This window comes from Bacillus rossius, chromosome 5 (assembly GCF_032445375.1).
Source record: "Bacillus rossius redtenbacheri isolate Brsri chromosome 5, Brsri_v3, whole genome shotgun sequence".
NCBI classification, from domain to species: Eukaryota; Metazoa; Arthropoda; class Insecta; order Phasmatodea; family Bacillidae; genus Bacillus; species Bacillus rossius.
In genome coordinates, this window is record NC_086333.1 from 53,895,398 (window position 1) to 53,914,240 (window position 18,843).

The 18,843-nt window shown below is 38.2% G+C and overlaps 1 protein-coding gene across 1 annotated transcript in view; it reads right to left on the minus strand.

Moving 5' to 3' along the window:
• Nucleotides 1-8,192: 8,192 nt before the first annotated feature.
• Nucleotides 8,193-18,843, minus strand: part of LOC134532374 (circadian clock-controlled protein daywake-like) — a 29,210-nt gene continuing 18,559 nt past the window's right edge. Inside the window, exons 4-6 of the mRNA XM_063368810.1 lie at nt 16,984-17,136; nt 16,721-16,890; nt 8,193-8,318 (exon numbers count right to left, since the gene is read on the minus strand). Coding sequence (XP_063224880.1) covers nt 16,742-16,890; nt 16,984-17,136 — 302 coding nt within the window. The 3' untranslated portion in view covers nt 8,193-8,318; nt 16,721-16,741. The remainder of the gene's footprint in view (nt 8,319-16,720; nt 16,891-16,983; nt 17,137-18,843) is intronic.

Consider the following 18,843-nt stretch of genomic DNA (forward strand, 5'->3'; position numbering starts at 1 on the left):
AGTCGTTATGTCCACCATCATAGAAAATTTATTTTTATACATATAAATATGGCAAAAATTCCAAAACTCATCACAAATATCACTTATTAAAATAATTATTGGTGCTATAGATCTCCGTCCTTGGTTTGATTTTCGGCCAGTGAGATAAGTATAACTAAAGCTCAAAATAAATTTTATATTCGGTTTCCCATTACATTTTGTTGAGTTAATTAATAATTCACTCTAAGAAAATTAACGATAGACAAGATACCTGTCTGAAGAATTAAATATGTTGTCGCGCTGACGTACCCAACAGTCACCAGCAGAGTGTTTTGCGCTTGTAGTGGTAGCCCAATTTCTTGTAACCGTTAGGTTTCCTAGGGACTGCTGTACAATGGATACTCTGGCTGGACTTCCTGTTATGACCGGTCTTGTTGCTGCTGCTGCTGCTGCTGCTGCTGCTGGTGACGTTGCGGTAGCTGCTTACGTCTTGTTTTTTTTCTTGGCATTACCTCCGACTGCACACTCCCGGGAGGGGAGGTGACTGGCTCGGCCACTCAGAGCGCGCCTCCTCTTATTTGCCCTTGGCTGCTGCTGCTGCCTCCCTTCTTGAGGGTTTCGAGGCCGATCAGTGTGCCCCCCCCCCCCTTACCAAAAGAGGGCACGAGGTCGAGAAGTGGGCTTCCGAGGAAGTCTTCCCATTCATTGTGTCTTCCTCTCTGATTTTCTTCTGCTTCTTCCAAGCTCCTCCATCTTCCTTGATACTGTCATATCCTCAACAGCTGACTTGCTGGCTGCTCCGTGCTGCTGATTCTGCTGATCAAGTCGAGTCGAGTCGAGAGAATGAGAGAGTGAGAGTGAACCAAGCCAGCACTCGGCGCGCGCCCAAGGTCGTCAGGCGAATGGGCTCGCGCTAGGTGGCCAACTAGTTACGTTGGAAGGGGTCGCGCGCCGGTGCGTGTTTTTTCTTTTGTTTTTACTCGCCTAAGTTAATCTATGTGTGTGCGGGAGGGGTCCATGTTAGGGATTGACCTAAGCGTGTCTCAGGCCGAAGCCTATACACTCTAACATGCGGGGTTTTAACCATGCAGAACAAGGTCGCGTGCATCGTGTGCTTATTGGGGCTTATTGGCCAGCAATGGCTGGTGCTGCTTATAGCCTAGCCTAAAAGATAATTAAAGTGACACAGATAATGCCTGCATGGACACAGGAAAAACCCTGGGCCGGGTCATGCGGGGATCAATTAACCATGCATTAATGCAAGCAAGAAAACTACTGGACAAGAAAGAATATGTCCGAAGAAGTGTTGGGCGTGGCAGAATGAATCAACCACGCAGTGGTTGGATGCTTGGGCCTTGCGGCACGCATTAGATTTGTTGGGCTTACCTGGGTTGTATTTACCAAGGGCGCATGCGCCCCAGGGGCGGGCGACTTCATTCGTCAGTCCAGCCCAGCTGCCCAGGCAGCCACCTGTAAAAAGGAAATAGGGCTGCTGTGAATATTCCCTTCCCTTAGCGCCGGAGCCGTGGCTAGGCCAACGGGACAGCCTCGGTTCAGGCAATATTCACAGCGGCAGAAGGCGGCAAGGCAAGCCCTGCAAGCGGGTAAACCCACTGATTCGCCGGCAGCTAAGGCCTGGCTCGATGGCTGAGAACACAAGTGCTCTCGACGGTGGGCAGACGAGCCAGTAAACCGGGATATAGCTCCTTAGAAGTAACCAAGCTCGTTGGGCGTCAATACGTTACCTATTCACAGCTTAATAACTTAACCATCTTGTGCGCACGTAGCACAAATACACCTTTCAGAGACTCAGTCGGCTGTGCAGCACTCTGGAGTGCTAGCAGCAGGTAAGCGATGTACTTCTCTAGCTGCTCCTCTTCCGAGACATCACTCTTCAGCGGTGAAGCTGGAACTCCTTTTCGACTGATATTTCAGCTGGGAATCCTGCCGCGGCTCACGGAGAAACAGTTTTGTTTCGAAGCTGCCACGCCCGGATTGGCCAGCCAATCAGCGCATACATAGCCAATCAGGGCGCAGCAGTTGCTGACGAGTGTTTTTGTAACTGCAGTATAGGTTTTCGGATTTTCCTATGCTTTGCATTGTCGTAGTGGCCTAAGGAATTAATATTATGGTTTATGTGTGCATTTATTTGACTTTTTGATAAGCAGAAACTGATGAACAGGAGCTGTGCTGGTTTGTCTGTTTTGGTTGGCAATTATTCTTTAATATTTGTTCTAGGTTACTTGGACAGCTTTAACACGGTAATTTGTTGCATGTCCCCAAGCCTCACATCCATATAGCAAAGCGGGGAGTATGATTTGTTTATATACTATTAGCTTTTTGGGCGAGGAAAATGGGATGATTTTAGTGCAGGGTATAACTCGCGGATTTTACCAATTGCTGCATTTTTAGTGTTAGTTATTTGTGGCTGCCAATTGAGCCTCTTATCCAGAGTTAGGACTAGGTATTTAACAGAATAGAATATCCTGGTTAAAAAGTTTATGATGAGACTCATGGAATACTTGAATAAATAATGGGAGGTGATCTGAATCCAGTTCAATTGTCTCTATTGTAGGTATATGTGCTTCAGGAAAGCATCACTTATTGTGTCGTTTGTTGGATGGTGTGTGGGTTTTTCAAGGGTGAAGATTACATAGTTATTCCTTACTGAATGGTTACTTAGTACCCTGCCTATTGCATTTGTACGCCGACAATTCCATTCTCCATTTATACTACTTAGATCCTCGAAAATTATAAAGTGCCTTTCATTTCCAATTATTTTATTTAAGTCATTATCTCTCTTCGTTTCTATATATTGTGTAACCAAACAAGTTTAATTTATCACTTTTATTTCGTTTGATTTCTAAGATGAAAGCTATATCTATGCCATATATAATCATATTTTGCTCTAGCTGGTAGGCTTCTTTTTTAAGCCCACAGACATTCCCATTTAGTACATGTAAAGTGAGCGCAGTATTTTTTTGTGGTGTCATGTTCTTACGGAAGTGTAGTGAGTGCCTGAAGTAGGAGCATTTTTTTTGTCAAACTGTGTGGTCGCAGCCCTGATGGGGCCGAAAAAATGTCGGAAGAATGCGATTAGAGCATTAAAGTTAGTGTCGCTGAGCATGCAGGCTAGTTCCCGGACGTCCCTCATGGTGTTTGCGAAGCTCTGGGGTTATGGAGCTTTCGACAACTTCAGAACTGTTCGTGTGTGGCTCTCATCCCTATGCTACCGTGGTTCAACCTGTATGTTCTTTGCAGCATGTACCACGTCTTAAAGATCAAGCATGCATTTATCAATGATTCTTAAGTTGATACTGCAAACGTGCATTGATATAGGATATGCTTAATTATACAACTGTATGAAAAACTAACACGGTTAAAAGTTTGGCAAATCATAAGGTTCAAGGTTCAATAATGTTACTAGTACATTTGTTCGGCTGGAAGAAGTTTTAACTATTAATTTAACATATTAGCCAGATAAGTATGATGTTGTAAATATTTATCAGTGGCGATTTCAGTATTGTGTTAGAAAAACGCTCTGCTTTACTTCATAATTTTACAAGGTTTTCAAATTCATTTCTGAACCAGAAAGTGGTAATGAAGAAAGATTCTTAACTTAAAACTTATTTACGATATTTTGATAATACTTTTTGTGACTCTTGTGATTATGTATTTAGGGTTTTTAATGCTGTTACTTAAACTATTATTATCTGTTGTTTACTTGTGTTTGCGGTTGGAGAGCAAGTAAATGTTGGAAGGAAGAAAACATTAACCAGAAAACAAGTATGATGTCGGGAATCTTGTGTGTCAATTTATTGTTTGATTCTCATTGTCAATAAATTGATCTTGCAAGCATACTTTTTGTTCGATGATCAAAAACTATTCCTTGTTTATTCTTTTGGTAGGCAACATCTTCACTATACATATCTCCCGCGCAATGCTGGATTCTAACTGGGTACTTATTCTGTGCTCATAATTTTGAGTAATGCTGTGGTTTTGTATTTGGACACCCCAAATTCGGCAGTAAGCGGAGAGGCTGTCATGACCAGTTCATCCCACAAAGTCTCGACAGATTTGACTCCTCCCTCAGAGTTTATTTTTCATTCAATGAGGTATTAAAATACGAAAGTCCATGCCGTAATATTTTTCAGGTGTTTGGAAGACTACAGGTATATAAAAATCGGAATGTTTGCATTCGTTTTCTAAAATTAATGTCAGAAGTTGGTTCCAAAAAAAGATTACGACAAGATGTAATGTACTGAACACTTGTTGTAAGGTGAAATTTTATGATATTAAATGACGAGCATAGCAAAAAAACCGGAAGAAATACGAGAATAAAAAAAAAATACAGCGGTGTGAATCACAGTACAGGTAAGGATAATTGTATTTATTAAAAATAGTAACCTTTCAGCCAAAGCATATAATTGTATTAAAAATATGTTAAAATGAAGCTAAATGAATCCTTCCTTGTCCTTAATAGTCTATTGTTTTTTTTTTCAAATATAATTTGTTTATGGATCTAAAACAGTGTAATCTTAGTAGACGTAAAAAAATAAAATACCTTAATCACATACTGTAAAATTCTTTGCAATGTTACGAAAAAAATTTTTGGCTCCCAATTGCCAGCAAATTTTCTTTTAACTTTACAAACATAATAGTGCATATTTTCAGTGGAGGCCTAAAGGATGAAAAAAAACCATTTCCAAAGTTATAAATAAATATCAGTAAAGACAGCATATGTTATTGTGTGAGAAGCCTTGTCACTTACAGCTACTACTATAGGCCCAAGTTCAATGTGTTAGTGTGTCAAAAGTAATGTAATTTTTAGTGAAATTGTTCGAATTTTAAATTCGAGGGATATTCATAAAGTAAGGTTCGTTTGATCAAAAAGGTTTTATTGGCAGTTTTAGTGTACTACATATCTACTTCATTTTACAAACAACCGCCACTCAGTTATAAGCACTATAAGGAATATTTATTCTTCTTGAAATTATATAATTGATCAAAATTGTTAACTTTATAATTTAGTGTCCTATTCAAAATTACTCTTTGCAATCCAAAGTTGTGCATGTGTGCATTAATTTTAGCAATAATTATTTCATTTTTTTATTTTAAATGTCTTGGGAATTTTTAAGTTGGTTAATAGCAAAATGGCGAGCGTTTTTGTAATACCTTGTTTTTATATTAGTAAATTTTAATCATATATTGAAGTATTTTATTTTATGTATTCCTTATAGAACCCTAAATTAGATAAAGCTATCAGTTCAGTTAAGTAACATGGCTGTTTGTTTCATATAGATGTCTCATTAACAAAATCCCTAGGTCAGTACGATTTTGTAAGGACAGTTTTTATTGGCCAGGACGTGCCACGAATGTATTAGAAATCCCAAATCCAAATGTTTGGAACGTTATTTTAGTAAGATTCCAATCTGTGTCTAGGACGAATGTGTGAGCGTGCGTCTGGAAGTTAATATCAGGCCGAAGTAGATAAGTTAATTATGGCCAATGTTTGTTTTTATGGTACATCAGTGGAGATGTTTCAGAAACGGTGATGTTGCCGAGTAGGAGTTTGTTAGTTATTGCTAAGAGAAATAACGAAGATTTCAGATGTCTTCGGAGGTTAAGCTAAGTGAAGAGGCCATCTTACGATGGTGTCGAGGACTTATATAGAAGAGACGACACTCATAATGACTTAAAAATTCCATAATAGTAGTTATCGTCAAATAAACTCTATTGACAAGGGCGATATAGACAAGTATATAGGACTGAATACCATAATGTCAGAAGAAGTTCAAGTGGTCACCGGGTTAGATATTGTAACCCACTACAGGTGTTAGGAGTGCCTTGACTAGGGTGATAGTCATCCTGCATGACGAGAGACTCATACAGTCATCTACTTGGACCGTTACATGATTTCATGACACAGGGGGTTTCCCCCCTTTTCTTTTATTACCCGGCGCTCTTAGCCTAGTCGCCCTGCCGCCCCGGGGCCCCCACGGGCGTGGATGCGGATCACGCCGCATACGTAATCAGGAAGGGCGTTAGAGCTTTGACTATACACAGGGGCTGAGGCTACTCATCCTAGCTTATGTACCACCATCGGCCCCCTACCCCACTCGGCTGACCAGAAAGTTGGATGCTCCCTTAGCTTGGACCGTTACAGCGACTCTTCGAGGGGAGAATCCAAATCAGAGTTTCCAGTCTCCAGTTCGAGACCAGCAACTCCCATCGGGGAAGAAGGCAGTCGCCATCGACCGGGTAACGAGAACCATGTGATGTAGGGAGTTTCGTCGAGAATTGATGCCAAAAGTATGTGGTGATGTTTTTCAATGTACTGTAAAAACTGAAAAGTTTTTCGAATGTGAATGCTTATAAGTGTGTTTTGACAGTGTCTTTTCACAATTGGTTAAGTCCACACAATTCGAAATTAGTTATTCTCTCTAGAGAATACACCTATTTTGTATATATTACACTGCTAAACGAAAAATCTGGAGGTTGTCCCTGTAGTAAGAGAGTCCTCAGTAAATTTGAATAAGATTTCCATGATATTAGTGTCAATATTAACTTAATTATATTTCCTGTTGCATTAAATACCTATGACGTTTTAACCTTGGGTATTCATAGCAAACTTTATATATGTTTCAATCCATTTGAAGTCTTATATAATAGCTATCATTAGATTGTTCTTATTGGAACAAACCCAACAGGACTAAGACTGATACCTGTGTGAAAATGCTAATTTTTACTTCGAAGAGGGATTTTGCAACGTTTTGTTTAAAATAAGTGTTCTGTTCTTGGATTAATAATGTTATGTGTTAACTAGCTAATTGTGCAAGGTAATTTAACATATTAAAACAACTTGAATTTTGTTTTTACATTTATTTTAGCACCTTGGAAAACCCAGTTCATGTATGAGTTATTTTTTTAACAATTATACAAAATTCATGTAAAGTTAATCATAATTTTTTAATTCTATGTTAGTAATCATACACCAATAATGAAATACATGTGTTTACAAAGTAATTAGTGTATTATGTCTAATGAACACATTATTAAAAAATGGAAACAATTTTGAACAATAAATTGTCCCAACAAGAAATTTAAGAACCATACGACAGCCCATCTATTGTTAAATTATGGTTTAAATTATTTCTATATTAAAAAAATAAACTCGTGAAACAATTTAAGTTTACTACATATCTAATTAATATTCCAAACAATCGCCACTCAGTTATAAGCACATTTCGTAACGCTGCATAATTTTTTCAAACCCGTGCATAGAAGTTCACCAGCTGTAAATTATACCAGTAGGCAACGGAAGTTCTGTGTTCCTCGTCGTCAGCTTGAATACAAATTATTCGCAGTTACCCAAAAAGCGGCCGCAGCAACATCTTCAGAGACAGTCCAGCAAGCAGCAGTCAGCAGCAACAGCAGCCAGTCTCTCGGATGGCCGAAGCGAGCAGGCGAGTCACGCGCCAGGAAGCGCGGCTACTAGCAGTGCAGACGAGTTAAACGGGAAGCCCGCCCACAGGGGCAGTTATCGGAGTATCCCAGGGACCGCGAAGATCAAGCTGATGGCATCTTCGCGAGTCACACGCCCGGCAGGCGTGGCTACTCGCCGGATACCCCACGCGACAAGAAGAGCCAGGTCAGACGCGCGAGGACGCGCGATGTGATTATTTTCTTTTGGGTGCAAAAGGATCTCTACCTGCCAATGTGTAATGCCCCTGTAAGCGGGATTCCCGATTCGCTCATCTGCACTGCGAGTAGTCGCTCTTACAGACGCGTTAAATTATATTTCTTTCAAAATTCCAAACGAAATAAATTCCAGTATGCGCTACTGGCTGATTATATTGTATATAAAAATATAATGTATTTAAATTGTATCTTATCCAAAGTATAAAAATTTGCATTTTTCACAATTATAATGAAAATTAGATTTCAAGAAATATTTCGCTATTCCTAATGAAATATAGTTGAGAATATACTTTTTTTACTTGTGACACAAAACCGAAACATTTTCACTAAAATATCCTAAAATGATCCTTGTAAAAAGTAAAATAAACACTTATTTATATTCTTAATCCATTTTAGCGCATAATTTTAGTTTCTGAACTCATCCCATTTTTACTTATAAGTTTCACGAGCTTTACACTTCTCAGGATATCAGTAAATTTTTTTTTTTTTTTGAAATTTTTAAAACACTCAGGAATATGAAAATAAAATTAATCTTGCTCAGTAGAAGTTATTAACGTTTGGTGGTTTCTCCCGAACAGGAAGAGAAGAGTTTATATGGCACTGGAACTGTTCTGGTAACACGGTTTCTGCACTTCAGTCTGAAACAATGCAAGGAAAACTAAGTTAAAGTAATTACCTGAAAGCAAGATGTGGTAAAATCCGTACTTTAAATTTTATATCTGTTCACTTTCCAGATAACCTAAGTTTTGTTCATTTACAATCATAATACGGTGAACGAATATGTGCAACACATTAGTTCGCATATTGTTATCACAATATTGTAGCTATAAAGCATAACTAATAGTCATTAAAAGTTTGAACATTACAATAACGGAATTTACTGTTAAAATTATATTACAGAATGCTATTGACAGGTTATATACAATTATTTTATAAGATTACATACTTAAATGAAAACTTGCCAAAGTAAAAAATTAAAATTACATGTTTGTATTTGTCATGCTTTAAATCAAAGGAAATGCTAGAACAACCTTTTTAATGTTCATGGGTTTGTTGCAAGAATATGGGTTAAATTCTTTAATTTGTTTAATTACTTAACACAACATTCAAATTACTTAAACATAATATTCAGTTTTGAGTCATATCAAGACATATTGACTAAAATTAATACATATACTATAGCTTCTAGAAAATTATTTTTTTTATACGCTGATGAACAACAAAGTAGCAACTGTGAGCCAGTTCTAAATTATGTATGCATAAAAATATACAGATCCCATGAAGCTACTGATTGTTTTCACCATCCTTCAATTAAAACCGACCTCAGGGACCAATCACAGCTCAGCTGCGATCGGCCCCTGTATATGTATAAATACCGCGTCAGAACACCAGGCCACACTGACTGACCCCTATAGTTATGGAGGTGTTTGTTGGGGCAGAAACACATGAAATAAAATTAAGCAGGGCAAAAGCCACATTCAGTATAGGTGCAAAATCTATCCCCTAGGCAGGAGGTAAAGGTCCAGTAGACCAGGTACTCCAAAACAAACTGCAAAGGGTCTCTGGAAGGCACACAACAGAGTGTACTTTCGGAGACTCAAGCAAACAAGTAAAAAAAAAGCCTCAGTTGAGAAAGAATTCTGCTGAGTCAGCACCGTGAAAGGGAGCTCCACATCGAAGTACAGCCTGTGTGCTCGCACACCCAGGTGCCACTAATACTCGATGACGTGAACACTGTCACTAATCCACCGATAAAAGTCAAAGACTATAAAATATCTGACTGGCGAGGCTTTCAGACGCACCTAATCGATCATTTGCCAGCATTCGATGCTGCCAACCTTTCAAAAAAATTAGAATCAGCAGTTACCGAACTCACAGTTAATATACAAACTGCAATAAACTCATGCATTCCAGAAAAGCAGTTTAAGTTTAAGCAGCACGACCTGCCGGCGTACATAAGGTATTTCATTACTCAGAAAAATATATTGAGGCGCGAATGCTCTAGATGTAGGCAGTGCGATATTAAAGCACGTATTAATGAGTTACAAATCAGTTACTCAGAGTCATCGACATAAGTTGTGTGTAGCTGTTCTAGCCATAACTATTTTAATTGTTGTATATCACGAAATGATTTCCGTTAAATCTCTCTGCCTGTATGTGTTGATTTAAATAATTCAAGAAGAACCATTCAATCTAAAAAATCGTTTATTCTTTTACATTGATAGTTAATGGAAACAATTTTATCAACGATATCACTTGTATCACTATAAGGCAGACATTGTAAAAATGCATACTTATAGTACAAAGCCTTGCCTTGCAGTTTTACAAGTGATATCGTTAGCAACAGGGTTTCCAACAGGTTTTCACGCTGTAAAAAAAACTATTTACAGTGTATTTTGTCTTAATGTAAACCTTTCCTATTAAGGTTTTTTCGAAATAGATGAGATTTTTTTTTAATTTACTACGAGTTGTTATTCATTCCCTCCCGTCCATACAAAAAAATTCAATTTGAATTAAGGTTTATTTAAATTTCATGATCATTTTCTGTTATTTCTGCAATTGTTTTTATATCTGTATAAACCAATGTAAAGTACATTAGATGAATATGTTTTTGAATAATTTAACATATTATGTGGAAAGGTTTAAAAATCCTATAAATAAAAATATTTTTTACAATTTTAATTTTTGAAATATTCAAATGTTTTAACTCAATAAGGCCAGATTTTAAAGTAACTTAAAGTTTAAAACAAGATTTTCTGACAGATATTCAAATGGTACAATCGTATTTGTTGTGGCTTAAGTATATTTAAAGTAATAAGCTTTAGAAGCGGTAAGTTAGACTACTGATAAGTTATAAATAAACAAATTTATAAATATTGAGGTTTCTATGCGGGTGGTGGACACAAAATTTAGTCAGAGGCAAGCGTGAGTTACCCTGAATTAAACATCTAATTCTCTTACTAGGACTTGACACAAACACAATATAAGGCTTTCTTTACGAAAATTGAAAAAGAGTGATATTAAAGTATCCAAATAAATTAATATGGCCTGGGTGAATACATAATGCTAATAGGATGCACCTCCAAATTACGCAAATTAGATAAAACATTAAGAATGAAAATACAATAACACTGATAACGATATTTAAAATACTGTTTTGATTTAATTTACAGTTGATTACCACTCACCATAATGCAATAACCCATGCTTATAGCTCATGTAAATAGAGTCTTTCAACCTTGGCGTAACGTTAACGTGAATGCATAACCTTGATATTGTTGTGAAAGCAAGGTATAATGATATAGAACCAAATTAGTTAACTCAAGTTTACTTACTCTTTAATGGTACATTGTTCATACAAACAAAACATATTATCACCATAAAAAAAAACAACCGACAAAGAAAGTCATGGATATCAACATCATGCAAACAATGTAAACAATGTATGTATAATATATGAAGTTTGTTCTCAGTCACAACACTCCCACTAGAACATACTTTGTGAATGTATTAGGTCACTGATTTGAGTCCCATTCCTTGAACACAGAAACGGTGTTTGGTGACTGGCAGGCCTTTGGTCAGCACATCAGCAATCATGCCAACAGAACCTTGATGAATCACGTTGATCACCTTGTCTTCTACAAGCTGACGTATGAAATGATGTTTTGTGTCAATGTGCTTGGTTCTTGCTCTATAACCAGGTGATGTCGCCAAATCAATTGCACTTTTACTATCACACAAAATGTTTATTGCTCCATGTGAACAAATATTGTCTAACTCGCCTATCAATCCTCTAAGCCAAAGTACCTCTTGACATGCTGCGGAGAGTGCCATGTACTCGGCTTCTGCTGTTGACAGCGCTACAGTTCTCTGCTTCTTGCTACTCCAGGTAATAGCACCTCCTTGCATAGTGAAAACGTAGCCAGTAGTGGAACGTCGATCATCGATATCATTTGCCCAGTCTGCATCACAATGTCCTGTAATGTCACTGGATTCACTACTACTGAATTCAAGCTTGACATCTGCTGTACCCTTCAAATAACGCATGATTCTTTTTACAGCCACCCAGTGAGCCTTACAGGGGTTACTACTGAATCTACTAACTGCATTTAATGCAAATCCAATATCGGGCCTGGTTCCCTGATAAACATACATCAAACTTCCAATAGCCTCTTGGTAAGGTACGTTGCTGAACTCTTCAGGTTCTTGTGATTGCAATCCCATATTCTTCGACAGCCTTTGGTTGATGTCACTAGGGCAGACTGCTGGATTGCATTCTTCCAAGTTAAACTTGGACAGCACCTCCTTGATATAACCTTCTTGATCAATCCAGATCTTCCCTGCAGTACGGTCCCGTGTAACTCTTATTCCCAGAATGCATTTGACCTCTCCCAAATCTTTCATCTTGAATCTCTCCATCAATCCATTTTTAATGGCATTTTTGGTTTGGCTGTTGTTGTAGGCAATGAGTAAATCATCAACATAGACAGCTACAATGACGATGCTCCCACTTTCTACCTTAAAATATATACACTGATCTATCATTGAACGAGAGAGCCCAATCTCTTCCAAAGCTCTATTTAGCTTCTGATTCCATGCTCGACTACCTTGTTTAAGACCATATATTGCCTTTGAAAGTTTGCAAACCTTCTCTTCACCTTCTTCAAAACCTTTTGGCTGAGTCATATATATATCTTCCGAAAGATCTCCATGTAGGAAGGCTGTCACAGCATCCATGTGATCAATGTCTAGGTCATACTTTGCAGCCAATGCTAAAATTATCCTTATTGACGAGTGACGAACTACAGGAGCAAATGTCTCTTCATAATCAATTCCTCTTTTTTGAGCACAACCCTTTGCAACCAGCCTGGCCTTATAACGTTCTATTCCTCCTTCTGTGTTCCTTTTGGTTTTGAATACCCATTTGCAGTCGATGGGTTTTCTGTCAGCTGGTAGGTTTACGATTTCCCATGCGTTATTCTGTCTTAATGAGTCAATTTCTTCCTTCATGGCATGAATCCAATGTTTTCTCGCAGAGCATGCTAGAGCTTCCTCCAGAGTCTGAGGATCAGCAGAGTCAACATTAACCTTGTACATGATGAAGTCCTTCATTTGTTTTGGTTTCTGGGCTCTACCAGAACGTCGGAGCCGCTGATCTTGTGTATCATCACTAATTTGTTCCTCGCTACATACATAGTCTTCAATTGCACAGTCTCCCACTTGACTGAAGCCTTCTTGAGCCTCAAAACCCTTAAATTCATTCAAACTATCTGTTTCATGGCATGAATTGTCTTCAACATCATCTGGTACCATGATGGGAATGTCTTCCTTTAACTGGAGAAATGCAGTTGGAATAGGTTTAAACACATCCTTTTCAGCCTCACTGTGAACTCTGTGAACTCCTTTATTCTCAATGAACACTACATCACGACTCTTGATAACTCTTGTAGTTCCCTGTTTGAGAAGTCGATATCCTTTGGAGTTCTCACAGTAGCCTACAAAGATGCATTCTTCACCCTTTTCACTAAATCGTCTACGTCTTTGCTTGGGAACGTGTGCAAAGGCTTTGCACCCAAAAACTCGCAGATGTCGCAAGTCTGGCTTGTGCCCACTCCAGACCTCCTCTGGTGTTTTTCCAGCTAACACTCTAGAAGGGGAACGATTGTGCAAGTAAGCCGCTGTGTTCACTGCTTCAGCCCAAAAAGAGTAATCCAGCCCTGCCTCGATGAGCAAACAACGTGCCTTCTCCACAAGAGTGCGGTTCAGTCGCTCTGCTAGACCGTTCTGCTCAGGTGTGTAGGGGCAAGTGGTCTGATGTTGGATTCCAAGTTCCTTCAAGATCATCGATAGTCCACTGTTGACATATTCACCCCCATTGTCTGTACGCAATATTTTGACTTGCTTATTTGTTTGTCTCTCAATCATGGATCGAAAATCCTTGAATGTATCTGTGACTTCACTTTTAGATTTTAAAAAATAGACGAATACCTTTCTAGAGTAATCATCTATGAGAGTGAAGAAATAGCGGGAACCTCCAATCGACAACTCTTCCATTGGACCACAAATGTCAGAATGCACTAACTGCAATGTGTCAAGTGCCCTTGTTCCTTGATGCTTGAATGGGAGTCTTTGCTGTTTGCCTTTTACACAAGTAGTACATGTAGCACTGTCCACGTTCGAAAAATTCAGCCCCGACGCGGATCCATCCCGCAACTGTTTCATACCCCATCGGTTCAAATGACCTAGCCTTCTGTGCCACAGAGCACTGCCAGAAACCGATCTGGTACAATTGACTCTTTCTTCAGATTGGTCCAGCTTGTACATATTGTTCACTAAAGAGCCTGTAGCCACCAGCTCCCAGTTAGTATCATAAATGCAACAACCCTTATCAGAGAACAACACAGTGTGGCCATGCTTGACAATTCTACTCACAGACAGCAGATTAGTTGAAACATCAGGTACAAACAAAACTTCCTCTGCCTTAACAGTATCTACCTTTCCAGCTACAGATACCTTCAAGTGTACATCTCCTTTGCTTCTAGCTGGCAGTCTATTGTTATCCGCCATCATGATTTGATCATTTGTATCTTCACGAGTGCCTGATAGCCAGCTGAGTTTTCTTGTAATATGTGCAGTTGCCCCCGAATCAATGTACCATTCCTCAGTATCAGCATTTCCTGTAGTGAGGACAACATTCAGAAAAGCACGGTGACCGGCGCCTTTATTTTCTGTGCCCTTGTGCTCTGAATATCTTGCACGTTCAAATCGTTGGGGGCAATGACGTGCTATGTGGCCATACCCATTGCAGTCAAAACACTTGGGACCCTTGTTGAAATCCCTCCTCGCCTTGGAGCTGTAGAAGGCAGACTCTTGTTCAGGAACTCCTGGTTTTCTTGCAGTTACTTGGACTTCTTGCAATAGTTTGGTCTTAATAGAATCTCCAGTAATAGGCGCTCCTGAACTTTCTAGTCCCATTATCATTGGCCTATAATCATCTGGCAACCCGGCTAACAATAATGTTCCAATCCACTCTTCACTAACCTCAAAATTAATGCCTCTGAGTTTGTGTGCAGTAGTTATAATACTATTGACATACTCTTCTACAGAAGTACAGCTTTCTAACCTAGTCGTAATTAGAGACCTTAACAATCCTACTCTTCTTGTTAACCCTGAATCCTGAAAAGTATTCTTCAACTTGTCCCATGCCTCCTTTGCTGTACAAGTGTCTTGAACATGTACATAATTTACAGAGCTGATTGACAAAATAATCTTTGCCCGAGCGCGTATAATCTTCTTGTCATCCTTTTCTTCACCTGTGACACACTGCCACAATTCTTCATGTTCCAGATAAGTTCTCATTGCAAACTGCCAAGTATTATAGTTTTCCCGTCCGACCAACTTTTCGATCGTCGTCAATGAGCTATGAGCTTGTCCTGCTGCCATATCTAATACCATGTTTTCTTACGTCTATATCATAATTTCATAATATATATCATAATTTCACGTTTCTGGGCCCATAACCTGTTGTGAAAGCAAGGTATAATGATATAGAACCAAATTAGTTAACTCAAGTTTACTTACTCTTTAATGGTACATTGTTCATACAAACAAAACATATTATCACCATAAAAAAAAACAACCGACAAAGAAAGTCATGGATATCAACATCATGCAAACAATGTAAACAATGTATGTATAATATATGAAGTTTGTTCTCAGTCACAACAGATATAATACTCATGCTAAAAGAAAACAAAAAAGACCAACTTAATTGTACAAAGTTTCGCAAAAAAGGTTTGGAGAAAATTTGGATGATACTACCCGCGATGTCAAACTGCCTTATGGTTTGTAACGGTAAATTAAATGTACAAAATCCTGTGTAAGAAGCGCACAAGTCTCTTCTTCTCACCGCTCTGGGGTTTTCAACAGGCCTGCGCGGAAACTTCAAGCAACCAGCCTGCTCACACATGCTCGCGTCGCAAGCGACTTATAGTCTGACCCAAACATAAGGGCCGCACCCACTTCTCTTTAGAACTGCGTGTAATTGTCTGAATAAACAAATAACTTCCCAGAAATGCACGAGAAGTAGAAAAGGTTTTGGTTCATCTATCGGCATGGCATTCTTGAATTATACCGCAATTATTTTACCAAAATATAATAATCTTATAAGTCGTGACGAGGTTGAGCTATAACTGATAGATAAAGATCGTAAACGCTAAACTTGGTATCCGCTTAAAAATGCCAAAATCTTCTGTCTCGATACCAGAAAAAAGTTTCCACAGCAGATTTACTGCTTTAATTGCGTAATGCAACAGCCCAGCCCAAATTGCGTTGATAAGTAATGTCTGGGGAAATGAATAATTATCGAAACAATTACTGTTCACACTGTTCGTGCCACTCAGTCCAACAACAGTCCAACACCGTTAGTCTTAACGCGGCAAGCGCTTACGGGAACTACGAGCCTGATGTCTGGCTCACTGTACCCAGGCACCTCTCGAACTCGTGCTATCGGCGCTGTAGTCTCCGCCGAACAGCCCGCTGCCACGGGTGGTTCACACAGTCCGGGTAGGAACATACAGTCCGGTGCACGGGAGCGGTCAGCACGACCTCCTCCGACCCAGCAGGCCGCAGCGATGCCGCGCGGTGGTCAGATCGTGTACCAACACAATCGACGAAACATGTGGTACGACCCGTCACACAAACATAGTGCGCAAAATGCGTACCATAAAAGTGTCTTTAGTCGTGTCCTCCTGTCCTGCTAAAAGTCTTAATAGAGGGTAACAAACAAATTGAGCAACTGATGTCCTTTATTACTTATAATTAACATGAAATTTGAAAAACATACAGCCGCGGGGCGTCTTACTATCACCTGAACAAAGGATTTTATGAAATTTTAATAAAAACATTTTCCTGTTTGATTTTAAGCAGTAAATTGATTTCCAGAGTTGGTCTAATAGGAACTAATACTCTCTAAATACAACATTTATAGTATCTTAAAATGTTTACAAAAGATTTCAGCCACTTTTGTCTAGTTACTTACATTTTTTTATGTGACCGATGATTAAGCATACAAATCATTGAACGGGATGAGGTTGAAAAGTTGGTTTTGAACATCCTCCATAATGTTAACAATTTTGAGTCCAATGGGAGCAGACATTTGCTGGAAAACTGCTAAGAAGTGATCGTTTAAAAATTTGTTTACACTTTCACCTGAAATCAAAGAAAAATTATCGTTACAGGTTATTTTTTGGCCGTAGTAAAATATTTACCCACAAGTATTTATGGAGCTGAATAATAACTTACCCAGTTCCTTGTTTCCGTCGAACAAATCACTCAAATACATTTTACCGCCTGTGATGTCAAAAAACGTTTGACTATCTTTCTTTATAGCGTAGACCTTCCCATCTGCCTTCTGAATCAAATCGTAATCCATAACATATTTAATTTTCAGGTCATCTGTAAAATAAAGTAAGATTAAGTGATAATCACAAATTGCAACTCATAGAATAACATTGCATGCGCTTTAAAAGTTTTAAATGTGCACTTAATTAATTATAAAATATTCTTTGTTGTCATTTCTATAAATTATGACACTCAATTATTTTTCTTTCAGAATTTCACTTCCGTTTGTGTATGTTTGCAATAGCTACAATTAGCTTGAAAGAATCCGCAAACAGACAACTAAGATTGAAGAGGAAGGTTCGATTAATTAATTAATCGACAATCATCCGTGCATATATACATACATACCAATGCAAAAAAATTCGTGTTTGCACGTATACTTAAGTGTTTGCATGTATACTTAAGTATTATTTTTGTGTTTGTTTGGGCTTAATGACTCGTCGAAACTAGGTCATAATAGATGGCAAATCATAACACTGACCAAATATATTGGAAAGGAATTGGGCTGGCCTATAGAAGACGTGAGCAACCTGTAATAGTGTAGGGCTAGTTACAAAATTTAAGATTTTAAATAGGAAAATATGTACGTAGAATGTTATTTTGCTGTGTCATAGAAACACAAGTAGCCTTCAAGCCACTGAGTTGTACACCATGAAACATTCAATCTTTCATTTTTATATACTAGAAACGTATAGTTTACAAATAAATATTTTGCACGATTTAATTGCTAGTGCAAAGTTTTGATGGTCTTATGTTCAAACCGAGATCTTTGTGAAAATGGAATATTTAGGTTCTATATTTTTTATATTTCTTTAAGTTTGTTCAAACATTCACTAAATATACAAGATAAACTCGTCCACACTTCGCTGTGGCTCAGTCTTAAATGAAATGAATAGGAAAGTAAACAAAAGCATTCTAGTGAATCTGAATTCACTGAGAAAACGCATAATTTAATTTAATATCCGGCTTTGCGTTGATGTGGCTATGCTGTGTAATGAAAGGAAAGGAAGAAATTTTTTTTACAAATAATAATTTCCTTATTTTAAAACTAGTGGATGGACTACAATTCTTGTTTGTCCGTTTTCTACATAAATGTAATGATCAGACTGTTTACCGACTTTTGAGTATGCGACGTATAATTGTCTGTGAGAGAAGAATTCGTTTTCTAAATTAAACCGTACACTTAAAAAGATTGTCTTTGCGGTTTATTGTTAGTCATAGCCAACGCAAGGCGTATTGGAAATTGAAGACGTTCAAACTCAAATGCCATGTCAGTCGGAATGAGTGGTATTCGTGGAAGTAGTACGTCGTCACCTTCATGTGGTCCAATCAGAAATGTTACTTTAATTAGATTGTTCATCATTTTTTTCCAACTACCAATTCCATGGCATTGCATAAGTTTGGCTGATTGATTTTTCGGAGTAATATAATTGGCAATGAAATTTTCAATTTCAGAATGTGTGAAGGTAATACAGAAACATCGAGTTAATTCAGAAATTCCGCTGGAAAATTCATTACTTTACTTTGGTTTATCACGGAGTCAATGAATTTGTATGTCACTGTTTCACCTGCGGTTCTGTTTCGAATGATATTGTTCGTATCGTACACATCGATATTTTTAGCCGCTAGAATAGCCCTTCCACTTAACCATGCGTGATTTCGATGATTTGTTTCGATGCTTTGAAAAACCTAGTCTAATAATTCGTATTTTGAATACACGACATTTAAAAATAAGATAAGAGATTTTTCCTGTTTCTGGGT